This window comes from Anneissia japonica, unplaced genomic scaffold (genome assembly GCF_011630105.1).
Source record: "Anneissia japonica isolate Jap-2015-1 unplaced genomic scaffold, ASM1163010v1 scaffold287960_len3192837_cov198, whole genome shotgun sequence".
In the NCBI taxonomy this organism is placed as follows: domain Eukaryota; kingdom Metazoa; phylum Echinodermata; class Crinoidea; order Comatulida; family Comatulidae; genus Anneissia; species Anneissia japonica.
In genome coordinates, this window is record NW_022712725.1 from 1327642 (window position 1) to 1343363 (window position 15722).

The following is a 15722-nucleotide window of genomic DNA, read 5'->3' on the forward strand; positions in this document are numbered from 1 at the left end:
TTAAGGGGGGGGGGGGGGGGGGGGGGGGGGGGGGGGGGGGGGGCTTAAGCCCCCTACCGGACAGGTCAAGCCCCAACCACCCGCCTGACAGAGCTCGTCGGGCAGTCAGACCATTTAGCATATAAAAATAGGCCCGCACCAAGCCAAAACATGTCTGTCACAGTCTGAGAGTGCCATTTTGGGCTATCCAGAGGTTGATATTCTTTAAAAATGAGATTTTAAAAAAATCCCCCGTCGGACAACTTAGCCCCTCAGAAAATACATCCTAGAGCCGCCACTGTTTACAGTGCCTTCTAGTGATGTTGATGTATCTACGAACTAAAGGGTCACTTCCTGTCTCAGCTACATACATTCGTCTGTCCACAACAGCCCAAGCAGGGGCGGATCCAGACTTTTTTAAACGTGGAGTGGGGGGGGGGGTCAACATATTTAGTATAGATAAGGAGTAGCGCTAATTTCAATATATGCATTGAAAGTTTAAAATTTAGTGGCAAAACTGGGAGCCGTGACCCCGTGGCCCCCTACTGGATCCGCCGCTGCCAAGTGGGTTATACAGTTTATAGTCTTTACTAAGGTAAAAATTAATGGTAATAATAACAAAAATTATAGCCTATATATATATATCATAATGATAATATGAGAAATTAGTAAAGTATAATAAATATTGATACCGTATTTATTCGAATAAACGCACCGCTTTGAATAAACGCCCCTTAGAATAAACGCACTGTCCAGAGCCTGTCTCTTATACACATCTAGATGTGTATAAGAGACAGCTACCGGACAGGTCAAGCCCCAACCATCGCTATCAACACCATGAGTCCGGCTTAGCTCTCTAGGCGGAACTAAATGCCAATCAAACGTGAGATCCCATGAAAATCCGCCTACATGCACAGCGTTTGGGTTCTTGTCCAATGCAAACGTTTCATGGAGTGGCGCGATGATAAGGTAAAGGGGTGCTAGCTCGTAAATAAGGTGATTTGAGTTGAATTTAAACTACTTGAACTGATTTTTATTTTCGGGAGGTGAGCGAATATTCATACGCCACTGTTTTTTCATAACATTATGATATTGATGATAATTGTAACAGACGCATTTGTACGGTACCTTACTGGTTCGCTATCAACACCATGAGTCCGGCTTAGCTCTCTAGGCGGAACTAAATGCCAATCAAACGTGAGATCCCATGAAAATCCGCCTACATGCACAGCGTTTGGGTTCTTGTCCAATGCAAACGTTTCATCGTCGATGACGTTGATGACTGGACATGGAACACATGAGCTATAACAAAAAAATAGTTATAAATGGTTATAATTGGAAAATGTTAGAGTAAAATGAATTAATAAAACTATCGAATACCATAACCACGGCGAGACAATGACTTGGGGGTAGCGCTAGGACTTGGCAGAGGTCCACCACAACAGTAAAGGGGGCGTGTCCGGGCATCGCTCAAAATATTTCGAAAGTGGTCCAATTTAGGGGTTTCAAAAGGTTTATTTAATCGATATGAGTATCTACTAATATGTAGAAATTACATATGATTTTTTTTCCAAGACGAATTGTGGTTTTTCTCCCAGACCCGGGGGAGCGGGGGTGGGTGTGGTGGAGGAGGCTACTCTTCCTGACGGAGCCCCTAGACACCACTGGCGCCAACCATGCAATGACTATTAATATCTTTTATTCTACTATTGTAAACAATCATGAATATTCATTAGGTGCAGGTCTTATACTGTATCCCAGCTAACAGTATGACGGTATAAGAACGTTAGAATAACGTTACAGTTTGGTGTTGAAAACGATATTCTGTGAATTATAAATACGGACTTAGACTGTAATTTCACAGCTAAATAACGTTAACTAAGTTATCGCCTACTGTTGATATTGGCCTATTTTTATTATTGAAAATTATTTAAGAATTCAGATTTATCTATATGTTTTCCACCATAAAAGATCAAAAGAAATTTACTCAGGTTACCCGACTAAGGTGTTTTGCGGTTTAACTTTTAAATTCATAACAAAAAACTTGCAAAATTTTGATATTTGGGGAAATGTAGAAAAAAAAGAAAAGCAGAAAGAGATGCTATAAGAAATAATTAACCAGTAAGTTCATGAAAAGTGATAAAATGCATAAATAATTTAATAATTTTAATATTCGATATTTAAAATGTGTTGAACACATTTAAATACCGGTACCATATGGTTTCCAAAAACCAATCGCTACGAACAAGTGAGCCTAATTTACTTATTCTCTGCACAACCTAGATTCTGTCAAGAGCCACGTCCAACAAAACAGGACCTCTTATCGTCCTCGTCCTAGATGTTTATCTTCGCCGCGCGATGTTTGTACTGTACTTACTTGTCTTCAGTCACACGGGAAAGCAGGGGTTCGAGCCACCCTGTAGTACACTCGCAGTGTGCGTCTAAGAAGGTTAACACGGTGCCAGTGGCTACCGCAACACCGACCATTCTTGCCCGGATCAGGCCTTCACGTCGACCAGTGCGCACAAGACGCACAGGGACATCTCCTTTATGGGTTGCAAGGTAGTCGTCCAGAGCTGTCTTAAGGTGTGCTGCCGACAAATTGACAATTATTATGAACTCTTCAGTAAATATTGTATCTACTTAGCTATTACTTAAAGTTCTCTACGATTACTGTAGGATACAATAAGTTTCAGTTTCAAGGTAGACCTATTTCACATAGAGTGTTTAGCTCTCGCTACAAAATCTGATTCAACATTTGACCAATTGAAGACGTACTAGATAACTTTGTCCACACTCAGTTTCTTGTGAATAAATTAGGTCTATCTGTACGTAGTTATAATATATTATTTCTGTCTATTATAACCGAGACAGAACTAAACTTTGTCATTCTTTAATAATATTTTTTCCAACATGGCGTGCCATAGTGCATACTTACTTCGATCACTTCCATCGTCGACGAGAATAACTTCGGCAAGAAGATGATGTGGAGATCGGTTCAATACGCTATGCAATGTCCTTAGCAACGTTGTACGCGCTTCGTTGTAAAACACGATTATTACACTTGTATTTAACAACTGCTTCCCATAATCCTTTTCGGCACATCTGAAACGACATTAACATTATACATTTTTATATTTCCAAATCAACTATTAAACGAGATCAAAAGAAAAACACAGATAATATTAATTTCAGTAGAATCATTGCACAAAATAAAACTATGCACCAAGAAGATTGATAAATGGGGAGATACGGTAATAAAAACATTTATGGAAAAATACCAAATAGGCCTACATGGCTTTGAGTAACATGTGCTCATCAAATGGAATGACGATATTACGAAAAATGGTTATATGGTGTAGCCTTATAGAATATTTGCCTAAACTTACCCCTGGGCCCTGATGTCTGGCAACGAGCGATTTACGGAAATTCGATCGCTGACATACAGGTTGAACTCGTGCAAATGGAACATTTTGTCCCTTGCTTGTTTGTCTCTCTCTCTCGTCAGGATAACTGGCACTCCCATTTCTCCTTCGTTCATCCCTATCAAGCGGTAAGGATTTTTTTTTTGTAGATTGGGTTTCTTTGCCTTTGGCAGAGGGGGAGCGTTGATTATGTTGCTTTCCTTCCTTTTAAACAACGCAGGATCTATGATATAACAAAATATGCAGTGGTTATTAAACATTTAAACGTATTATTAATAAGTGTAGGCCTATAATCTTACGATGAAAATCATATGCAATATGAATTCAATGCCGTAGCCAGCTATTGGGACAGTTGGGACATTCCCACGCAATTTTTCTAATGGGTCCACGAAGAATGGGTCCATATTTTTAAAAATGAGTCCAAATTATGTAATTTTATGCATAAAATAGGTCCACTTTTTGAAAAATGGGTTCAGAATTCTAATATTTAGCTTAAAATGGGTAAAACTTAAGAAAATTGTTCCAGATTTTTTCATATTTTTGCGTAAAATGGGTCCACATTGTTTGAATTTACGCGTAAAGTGGGTCCCGCACTGTTTGAAAATCTTGGCTACGGCACTGTATGAATCATACTTTTAACATAACTGATTGGAGATTTTGATAACATGAGTTCACCAAAATGACTTCTGCGCTATGTGATCTATGAGCATACCCAAGACACTGTACCAGGCCAGTGATTTCATTGTTCAAAAGACGATTTACGATCAATGGGGGCCGAATACTGTTGGATGTGAACTAAATAAAAGAAAACCATAGAGCATATATGATGAGCAAAGGCATTAGGCTCAGATAGCCAAAAAACACCCAATATCGCCTAATTTTGTCAGCTAACGCCCCTTACTTAATCATCAAGTCCCTATTTAACTTTCGCGCCCTCCGTCAATCTCCGAAGTTAATATTCATAGAAACGCTACTGAGCACCGCTGTCTGAGCATGTACTAAAATACTTATGCTGACTGAAAATGGTAATTACACTATTAGGCCTATCTTTAACAGAATAATTAGTTGAGAGATAATGACCTTCTCGCAAAGTTTTGAGATAGAATGTTGGTAATAATTCACGATCGAGCTTTGGATTCAGAATAGGGATGTTCAAATCCAGATAGAAGAGCGGAGTTGATAAGTTTCTCGAAAAACTGAACATAAAAGTATAGTATTAAAGAGGCGCACTATAAACTCTACGTTGTTCTAGCTAAATCTATTTAGTATTTATACAATGAAAACCTCCGGAAATAGTTTAGTAAGTAAGTAATAAAATTAGCTGAAATTATATCCCATAACATAATTTCATAACATGAGACACAGTCCTACAAATATAATTATTGATACAAAGTTTGCAAACGTAAAGTTCTATAGCTATGTAGGCCAACTGTAAACTAAACATTTACCATTAAGTTTTCAGCCTTAGTCCTATAACAGTAATAGCTAAATATATTTTATTGTTGCCATGTTTTGTACGTGTAACAGCGTGTACTATTGATCATGTAGATGTAGTCAGTAAATTATCGATGCCAATAGACGGAGGGAAAACTGATTTCCAAAAAATCAATGAAGCGTAACAAAATGTTATACGTGGATTGTCTGAAATATCGATCTTTTTCCAGTTATTTCCACAAAGCAGCTAAATGATGATCAAACTAATTTCATTATGGATAATAAAGTATTTTAAATATTAAATCTTGAATAAATATATATAAGTATATATGTGCATATACATATATAGTATACACTAGTCCTATATATAATTAGTCGAGTGACACAGGGTAGTAGATAACGCTGTGTCGAAAAATACACACCAAATTGAATACATAGATATATAGGTCTATATATAGATATTGTGCTTTAGTCTGGCATTAAAAACCTAAGAATTATATACATTATGCATTTCATATGTATGCCTATATGTATATATTGACCTACAAAACTATATTTATATTGATCTGATCACCTGGAATTTAAAACACAAAACAAATGTTATCTAACCTCTAAATCCAAGTGGGTTCGGCTTTGGTGCTTCAGGTCTGAAATCATCTACAATTTTTTGTATCTCGTTCACAGTGTTACTCGTCGGGGCCACTTCATTTTTTTGCAAATCTTCTTTCAGTGGAGGCTTAAAAACATCAACTAATTTCTTATCTTCGTTTTGCTGTTCGTTCTGATTACCTTCCTCGTGTTTTTCCTCCTGAATATATTTATCATTTTTAAACTCATTCACAAACACTTTATCATCGTCCACGTGTAGAGCACCAGGAATATTATCGTTCCTATCATTATTTTCATTAACTTGATCCTGATTAAACTGAAACGTGTCCTTTTTTCTGGCATCTTCTGCTCCTAAAGGCGATCGCTTATGAAACGTAAAATATGCAAACATTGCATATCCAAGAATACAAAGTACGATACCAAATTTAACGTGTCGTTTTCCGTGCCGAATCATCGTGGTATCAGGCATTGAGAAGGTGCGGTTTTAGGGTTTAAACTTTTAGAGGGATTTCAATCTAAAAATCCATTCCATTTACAAATTCTTTAACCTAGAAAAACATTTTTTTTTAGGAAAACAATAACGTACCGTCAGAATCCGCATCCGTAGGCCAACCGGAAAAACCTGTGACTTCAGTGTCATGTGCGTGCGTGTATGTCTTCTCACCTATTTTTAATTTTTCGGATCACGTGAATCTAGACCATTGTTCGTGGCATTGTAGGACGAATAATTTTTTTGGCTAACAGACTCGGCGTATTAGGTTTGTCACAGCTGTTTAATAAACTCAGTCAATTGGTTTAATCGATAAAGTGCTACAGCACACCGGTGAAATACACATGGCCTAGGCTTACGGTTCACCATTAGGATCGATGTATTTAAATTAAAAAGGTCTAGACACTCCCTTTAACTACGGTACCTGTACAATGCAAATTTCACTGGTAAAAATAATTTCGTCTGAAGACATTTTTGTTCCGAATAGCACGATGCAAAAGAGGAACCAAATTTATTACTAAATATATAGGCCTAAAATAAGTAGAACCCAGAATGTTTGGATGTGGGTTAGGGTGGGGGGAACCATAAATTTCGGCTTGTTTGAATTAACACCACCATGGGAGTACAAGGTCCGGTCTCATGACAGAGCCGTCGAGGGTGTGGTTGAAACACTAATAGGCCTATGTTCAGAGGCCTTAAATGAAATTTAGGCCAACTTAGCCTATTAGGTTATTATTTCACAGTCACAAGCATACATGTTTATAAACAATTTTTGGGGAAAATCCTATTTAACCCCTATCCCACCTTTACATGTGTTGGTTTCAACACATGTTAATTCTTACTATGATTGAGGCTTGGATGCTCGAAGCTGCGATGATGAGGCATAAGTGGCAATGGTCGAAAGACTCCGGTTGGCAGACCATAACATTTTCAATAGTTTTTTTTGTTTTAATGTGATGGCGTCTACAAAATTGACGTAATAACAATATTAATAATGATACATATTGGTAATACAGGTCTTAATCTAAATACCTTTCCAATAAAAGACCACTTTTCTGTGGTTCCAAATTAACAAATGTCTTTTATCTTTATTCTAATTAGAGACCAAAGCTGCTAAAGGCCATGGAAACCCCGGTCCCGAAAGTGGTCTTTAAGGAGGGAGACATGTATAAGAATGGAATTAAAATAACAATAATAATATCAGTTAAAGCATTACCCACAATAGTAACAATATTAACAATAATGATAAAAATAATAACAATAGCAACAATAATAACAATAGAAATAAAAATGATAAATATTATGACGGTATCTTAATAAATTAACAGTAATAAAATAAAATAAAATATAATAAATAATTAATCGATGTGCTATTATGTGTATATAAGAGAATAAGATACAGGATTATTAAATAAGGGCTAGATGTCAAATGTTGAACATGCAAAACTTTTATCCTACGTCACAGTAGTCCAGTATGCGTCTGTCGTTGTTTCAAATCGATTCAATACATTATTTTGGCTAATTCATTATATTTATTAACATTATTTAACTGTTATTTAATGTTAATCTGTACTCACTATCATCTCTCTCTGTTCAAACCCTCCTCCGCTGCTCACACATACTACAAGATTAGACCAAAAAAAAAAAACAAAAAAAAAACAAAAAAACAAAAAAAACAAAAAAACAAAAAAAAAACAAAAAAAAAAAAAAAAACACGCTATTTAACTGTTATTTAATGTTAATCTGTACTCACTATCATCTCTCTCTGTTCAAACCCTCCTCCGCTGCTCACACATACTACAAGATTAGACCAAAAAAAAAACAAAAACAAAAAAAAACAAAAAAAAAAAAACAGTAGGGTATTTTTTTTAATACATGTGTTTATTCAAGACGCGAAGCTTAATCTAAATTAAACATTTCAGTAAAAGAAATTTACACTAAATTATTCAGATGTATTCAAGGTCTCTGTAGTTTTGTACAACCTGTCATTAACTTGTGAATTGTCGATACTTTTAAGTGTATGAGAATTTAGTTTAATCATGTAAATTTTGAGAATTCTTATGCATTTTTATTAACGTAAAGACGGAATAAATACGATAAACATATGATAGACAATAATGTAAACAATATAGATCCGTACGACATTATGCTTGCCTCAGGGGCGGATTTTTCAGGATTTTTTGTTAGTGGGGTTTTTTTGGGGGGCGGGGAGGTGTGTGGGGCTACCAAAATGTTCCGCTTTCCAAGTTGACACATGAGATATCTTGTACCACTCTTTTAATTCCGTATCAAACGAGATCTCATGATGCTTAAAGTTATTACATCATGTGTCATGGTACCATATTCAAATTAGATACTCGTCACACGTGTTAGGCTACATAAATGAAGTTAGTAATATATATTACGTCACATGTGTCAAGTCCAATATCAGGTTTTAATAAGATCTATTACGTAGCAGGTTCTATAAAATTAGATATAATTATTACGTAATATAATGTCAGCAGTGAGATACAAACACGATATATAACGTGACATTTGTCAGGTTCCATATATCAGGTACAAATTAAAGATGTTAAAAAACTTCAGAACCAATTAATCAATAAATTAATGTTAAATCAATTTAAAAACCAATGCAATGTGAAGTCTCGTAGAAACTACCGTCTTTATTTTGAATAAAGGAGCTACCTTTTATTTCGCAGTTGGATTTAAGTTTTCTCATGTTCATCGTTATATACAGCACGCCCTCTAGAAGAAAATGTTCCGCTATCCTTAAAATTCTCAAATAGGCCTATCATACATGCAGTAAAGCAGATCTGAAATGTATACGTATCCATAAAGTATGTCAAAGGATATAAAAATTGATCATCCGATGACATAATAAACTGAAAAATACAGTTGATAAAAGTTTAAATGAAGTTAGACGTTCACATCTTCCCTGTACAGAGATTGCTTTTCATGCATCATTATAGTGCGTTATACCCTGGCACAAAGAATAAAGATATTAATTATTATATGCAATAAAAACAAACTGAAGCAAACATCAAACAAACGACAGCGATTTTTGTTTACTATGATCGACCTTATTCTTTATGGCAAATCCATATCCAGGGTACAATAACACAAAACATCACTCCTAAAAAAACAGATTATAAAAATATTCATATTAGATATTTAAAAAAATGGTTCGGGTGGGAATCGAACCCACGACCTCCAGGTTATTTATCCAGATGAAAACCACTACAAATGCTATTAAGATGTGAGTTTGCCTCAGGAAATATCATAGGAGTGATTATTTGCCCACCTGTCGTGTTAATCGTAGCAAATACTCAGTACGCCACCAAATACTAAAAAATAATAAAAGTTACCGTAACAAAAATGGTTCGTGTGGGAATCGAACCCACTCTTCAGAAACTCCACTAATCGCGCTTATGCATTACAGAATAGCTTTCAGGATTCATGGTAGCGAGCACGATCGAAAAGTACCCGTCCGTCAAAATCAAGTAAAATGAACGGTTTATTCATATTGTTATACAGTAGTATAAAATTAGGCCAGTAGTCCGGATAATAAAAAGGGAGATGTTTATGATGCAAATTTTAAGTTGTAATGTCTTATAATTAATTGACACTAGCGATTTACAAATCATAATTTTTGATAAAATCTTCGTTATCCTAGCGGTTCATGGCGACCTTTCGTTACCAATTTTCGTTACAAAATTTTATTGGTTTTTATTTGAAAAAAGGAAAGTGTAGAGGGGCCCAGGGAATGACTTTGACAGATGGAGATGTAAGAAAATGTATTATTTCACCCGTGATGGCTGGAAATGACACTCTCAGACTTACTTTTTAATATAATTTTCCTTTTCCCTATTCTTTAAAATAATTTTTAAAAATTTAGGAGGCCCCAACCCACCCCAATGCCCCTTGAATCCGCCACTGAATTAAAATAAACACAGTAAATAATAGTTAGTCTTCCAAAAACTCAAAATAAAATTGAGGGGCCCGCTGGCCGTTTTTTTTCCTTCAAAAATATTAAGCTGGAAATTATTTTAAATTATTATTTTTAGGCTCATCTATGAATGGGCCCCTAATAGACCCAGTGCGAACTGTCTATACTGCCAATTCCTACGTTTGGGACGTTAACCCAACGTTTGTTTGGGAAGCGTGTTCTTACACGATAACAATGTTAATGTTGCCTTACAGCCAGAAGTGATGCTACATCCATTTAGTTCACTTACATGGGCCCATTTTTTTTATCTGCTTCTTCTCTGTCTCATTTTCTATAGCAAGGAAGGGACAGAATATAATCAAAGAGATTTTCAGAATAGGCGTTCTCTTATAGAGGGCGCACTGTATATAATGATTTGATCAGAGTCACACTCTATATTCAATCTATGTCACCATGAAGTTGGTAGCTATGCCTACTTTGATTTGTTTTTTTCATGGTTCTGGTGTGAGCAATTCAATATTCTTATGTTTTTTGTTTTCTTTATCGGTTTGCATGAATTGTCTTATTCATCGCTTAAACATTCTGAGTCAGAATTCTCTTACTGTAGCCCCAACAACACAAACACCAGTGGCGGATTCAAGGTCGTCCCACTTTTACTCGTAAATTGAAGCTACATATTATTAATCATACAGAAAAAAAGCTGAATATTTATTCAACAAACCATTGCTTAGGCATATTATTGTTTTAACTCGGCGCCTTTGATAACTTTGTTAAACGTTTGCGTTATGAAATTATGATTTAATAGTGTTCAGATTTTATCAGAATCATATTAGGTACTTAGCAGTTCGTGCCGTACTTATTTCCCTCTATTTACCCTTTTCACACTATCTACTAGTAATATATCTATTATATTCGACATTATTAATTAAATACAACCATTTAAAGCAGTGATCTTTGACAATAATGTATTTAAACGGGTAGGCTGAGAAAGTAATCATTGTTATAAGGTACCGTCTTATCTCGTCAACCAACCTTGGATGTTCTGCTACATTGTCAATAGATGACTATTGAATATAAATTCTGTAAGTATAATTGTAAAACTTTTGTCAGATGTTTCAATGGATACTGTTCTTTTACATTAGTCCTAGCTCCGTATTCTGTTGCATCAGGTTGTTGTAATCTACATTGACAATGCGCTTGTTAGCTTTTGTTTCAATATGTTTCGGTTTATTCATTTTCGTCCAGTTTCCAAACAATCGCTACACGCTATCGTCGACAGCTTTCGGTGATGCATAGGCCTATTGATTGGTCGAATCGGGGAGCTTTCCGATTGCGTCGTTGATTGCTACGCAGTACAAAGATTTGCGCTGAAAACACTGAAGCGACAGTGTAGCGATTTAAAGGAAACCAGGCTTACCGCGCAGAGCCAATCACTGTAACACGAGCCACACGCGTGGCAGCGTGTACAGTGTTTCGCTATGCAATTCGATTCAAAAAATACAAACGTTGCTTAGAAAAACTATAGAAAGAAGTGTGTGCACGTGTAGTGAGAGAGTTAAAATAAACTTACACATGTTTTTTTAGAAACCAACTTCATGAATTGTAAACCATACCATGTTATTAAAAAAGGGAAAAAAACAAAACAAAACAAAACAAAACAAAAAACCATGGAAATTATGAAGCGGTTACCGTGATAGGATTATTGATTGTCTGTTTCTACATTTTTCACTAACAATGTTATTTTTTTATAAAAATTAATTACTAAATTTAATAATATTTACTGGAATATTATTAAATGAGGAGTTTAAACCCTCCAAGTTCTTTTCTGGTGTATCGCTCAGTGTCGCCTAGAATAGCTCTCAAGGCCTACCACATTGAATGAAATTGGATTAAGCATGGAGGTATAACAATTATTTATAACTATTTTTATACCTCCATGGTTTAAGAGGGGATCCAAGTAGATTTCTGGTCGTAAAACATCCTGGAATATCACCGACGACCCTTGACTGGTGAAGCGGCCCAGAAAATAATTCAAACTTGACCTCTCTGCTTCAATTCAAAAGCCTATTAGAAGCATGCTATTTCAGCTGACTGATAATTAGTATATTGGAATTCGAAAATCCGTTTCTATAGAAGAACTCAAAGGAATTACTGTACAGACAGCAGGTTTGTGCTGTGGTATTAGAAGGACTGCCTTTATAGATATCACAATACACCGTATTACTGTGACCTTGAGCCTACAGAATTAAAATGGCGTGCAGGAGGATAGTTGCTGGCTGAAAATAGTACAAAAAGGGGTTATCATCCGGGTATCAGAAAGCACATTGCTCAAAATAATTTTGATATAAACAAAACTCGCTAAATGATTCGAGCTCGTTGTTATAGGCCTATTAACATTAATGATGATATAGGCCCTAAATATAACTTATTAGAAAATTCCCGGCCATATGCTCAAGTGTGGATTAGCATGCTTATAATGGAGAACCAAAAATTATAGGAATATATTTTCTTTAAAACATATAATGTTTAGCTATCAAACTTATATATTTAATTGCAAGCTTCTTTTTCCACATTTTCTTTTTATTTTCGAAAAAATTTAAGTGGCCCAGGACGATTTTCCTCACACCACTGCATCCGTATTACTGTGACCTTGAGCCTACAGATATACAATGGCGGAGGTAGATAGTTGCTGGCTGGAAATAGTACGGAAAGGGGCGATCATCCGGGTACCAGAAAGCACATCGCTTAAAATAATTTTGATATAAGCAAAACTCGCTTAATGGTATGAGCTTGTTTTCGTCATATATATTTACATCTTATTATAGGATTCCCATTTAGGCTTACGTGTGGATTAGAATGCATGGAGAACCAAAAAATTAGAGAAATATTGTTTTCTTTAATGTTTAACTTATAAAGTTTAACTCATTTTCTTTTACTTTTAGAAAAATATAAGTGGCCCAGGCCGGTTTTCCTCACCCCATTGGCTTCGTTCTGCTAGTATTAGTAAATGACCATGTAAGCCTAATGTTGGGTCTATGATGAACAAAGAGGACCGCCAGGTAAATTGAGATGCGCTATGTCAATAGACGAGAAGCGTAGTATGATCATATCATGAGGCTAAATAATACCATTTCTTATTAGGGTAAATAGGCATTAAAATTGTGTAGACAGGCCAACAATTTTAGAATTTTCTTAGCTAGAAATGAGCTATCATGCGCATGCGCATTCACATTTCTATCGGCGTTTTTTGCTTCAGCGGAATCAGTAGTTCCAACAGCTGTTCCGATTTGTTGCGAAGTGAAAAAAGGGTGGGGTTGGGGAAGAGCTCAGAAAGCGAACCGACGCTTTCCATTCGTGTGAATAAATTCGCCTAGTATAAAACCGGCTTTAATAGGCCTAACCTTCGCTTAATTTTTGAGATATTGTATACAGTAAAAAGTAGCACTCATGACTTCAGAACTATGGCCTTTGATTCAACTAAGCAATAGTATTGAAAAGCGTCAAAAGAGATGAAAACACAATTGTTAGAGAGGATGACCCTTCGAGCGTACTGTATACTAGATAACGATTTATCGTGTATACGATAACAAAATATTTTGACAAATCGAATCAGGTGACGTCATAATCATGGAAAAAGCGATATAATTCTACTACGATTTTAATGTTTTTCCATGATCATGACGTCATCTGATTTGATTTGCCAAAATATGTTGTTATCGCATAACTGATAAATCTTTATCGAATCGTCCTAGTGTTAAAACTTCTCTTATTTCTTTTATTTTCTATATGAACAATTGCTTTTTAGCTTTTCTTTTTTTTTTTTATCGTTATCGTTATCGTTTGAGTATAAACAGGCCTTAAGCTTGGTTCCAACTTGCAAAAAAGCTGCCGCAACGCAAATTACGCAACGCAACGTGGGAGTGGAGTTGATCTTAGTCCTGTTGTCACAGGAATTAAACCCAGAACCTTGGGATTAGAAAGCAAACATCTTGATTCAACTTGATTATGAAAATAATCCTTTGACTTATGGATTGAGATTCAGGAAAACACCAATAAGACTACCGGTACCGTGTTGAAATTAAAATACTCTTTTTTTTGTAAAGCAGCGATCAATCTTTTTAGTTTTACTACCGTATATATTGTTTTTATTATCCTAAATTGGTTGATGACATTTAGGCCTATATTTTAGTGTGGATTTTAGTAACATATCTTCATGTTGATGTGTTAAAGTGCTTAATTAATTTTGAAGAATCTTAAACTGTAAATTTATGCTATAGGTAGACCTAGGCCATATTTGAATTATGGATATATAGTAAATGTTTTGTTCTGGGGTTTTTTAAAAATAATCTAAAATCATGTATGGAATATTGCTCTTGAAGAAGCCCTATATAAGATCTACATATTGTGTCTGTATATCAAAGTTTGTAAATACATAGCATTCAGCACGGAATGCTCTTCTGCACACATTTGTTTGAAGTGAAATAAACAAATATATAAAAACTAAATAAACAGCTAGTTGGTTATTATAATTAGATTTAAGAGGCGGTAATGACGTGGAATCTTCCCCGCACGGACATTTCATCTTCAACAAGGGTAACAACCATGCAATGGAGATGGAGTTAACTAAGATTGTAAATAAGCTGCAAGCATTCAGCAAGCATACATATTTTAACTGTGGCATTGAACTTAAAGCAATACATCTTTGCCAGATAGTAATCCGAAATTATCATTAGCGTTCTGAACATTTTATTCGAGTTTTCATTCGACCGTCAGTTTAATACAATAGTGTTTAAGTTGACATTCTTACGTGGCACGACAGTGTACAGAATCGTGTTTTTCGCGATCAGGAGTGGCGAATGGATGTACCTGTGAGGATGAGGCATATTAATAAGACAGGTGAACACTTTTTTGTCCAAACCAAACCAAAAAATGTGCTTTTTATTGGCAATTAAATGGCATTGTAAAATATCTATAGAGCATCTCGCTGTGTTTATCCGTTTGTTAGCAGAGTTTATACAAACGCAAATAAAATGCGATATTATGACAGTACATGTTTCAAAGAAATTACCGAAACACCCAAGAGAAAAGGAAGTCAGTGAAAAAGAAAAGTCACCAGCAAACACCATCACACCAAGAACACTATGAGGAATTATATATATATATATATATATATATATATATATATATATAAACAACGACATGCGCAGATCGATTCGCCAGCAGCGAGTCATCGCCGGCAGCAGCGAGTCGCCAGCAGCGAGATGTCACTGCAGCAAAACACTATTGTACACGGTACCAACGCTGTTATAATTTAGACAATGGGTTGTGTATCATATTATTTGTTATATTTTTATTATTCATTATTTTTACTTGACTCGCATAAATAATTCTGTTCGAAGAACAATTTATGCAGTTTTTCTTCGCAGCACTTCACTTGCAATTTGCAATTTCTAGTTAATGAAATAAACTTAACTGTTGATGAAAGTGATTATTTTGCTATTTTACCACAAACCTTTAAATATTTTCTTTACAGTGTTTGGTGAGCTTTGTAGTTTCGAAAAAAGTTATCTCTGAGAAATATCCGGTTTCCTTTATAAATTTATAAGAATGATATTGTTATGTCACACCTATTTGTCACACTTGTATTCGTCACATTAAATTTAGACATAGCTTAAACTCCATCTAAAAATAATATAGGCCTAATAATAATAATATCAACAACAACAACAACAACAACAACAACAATAACAATAATAATAATAATAATAATAATAATAATAATAATAATAATAATAATAATAATAATAATAATAATAATAATAATAATGATCGCCTAATA

At 35.2% G+C, this 15722-nt stretch overlaps 1 protein-coding gene and 1 long non-coding RNA gene across 2 annotated transcripts in view; one reads left to right on the plus strand and one right to left on the minus strand.

Moving 5' to 3' along the window:
- Positions 1–6257, minus strand: part of LOC117108041 (polypeptide N-acetylgalactosaminyltransferase 13-like) — a 10555-nt gene extending 4298 nt beyond the window's left edge. The window contains exons 1-5 of the mRNA XM_033249888.1: positions 5448–6257; positions 3369–3627; positions 2918–3084; positions 2357–2570; positions 1093–1281 (exon numbers count right to left, since the gene is read on the minus strand). Of these exons, the coding sequence (XP_033105779.1) occupies positions 1093–1281; positions 2357–2570; positions 2918–3084; positions 3369–3627; positions 5448–5916 (1298 nt within the window). The 5' untranslated portion in view covers positions 5917–6257. The remainder of the gene's footprint in view (positions 1–1092; positions 1282–2356; positions 2571–2917; positions 3085–3368; positions 3628–5447) is intronic.
- A 4639-nt stretch (positions 6258–10896) lies between these two features.
- On the plus strand, positions 10897–12952 carry LOC117108006. Its single transcript, XR_004445318.1, has 3 exons — positions 10897–10965; positions 12485–12665; positions 12826–12952. It is a non-coding gene; the product is annotated as an uncharacterized LOC117108006 (long non-coding RNA).
- Positions 12953–15722: the final 2770 nt, after the last annotated feature.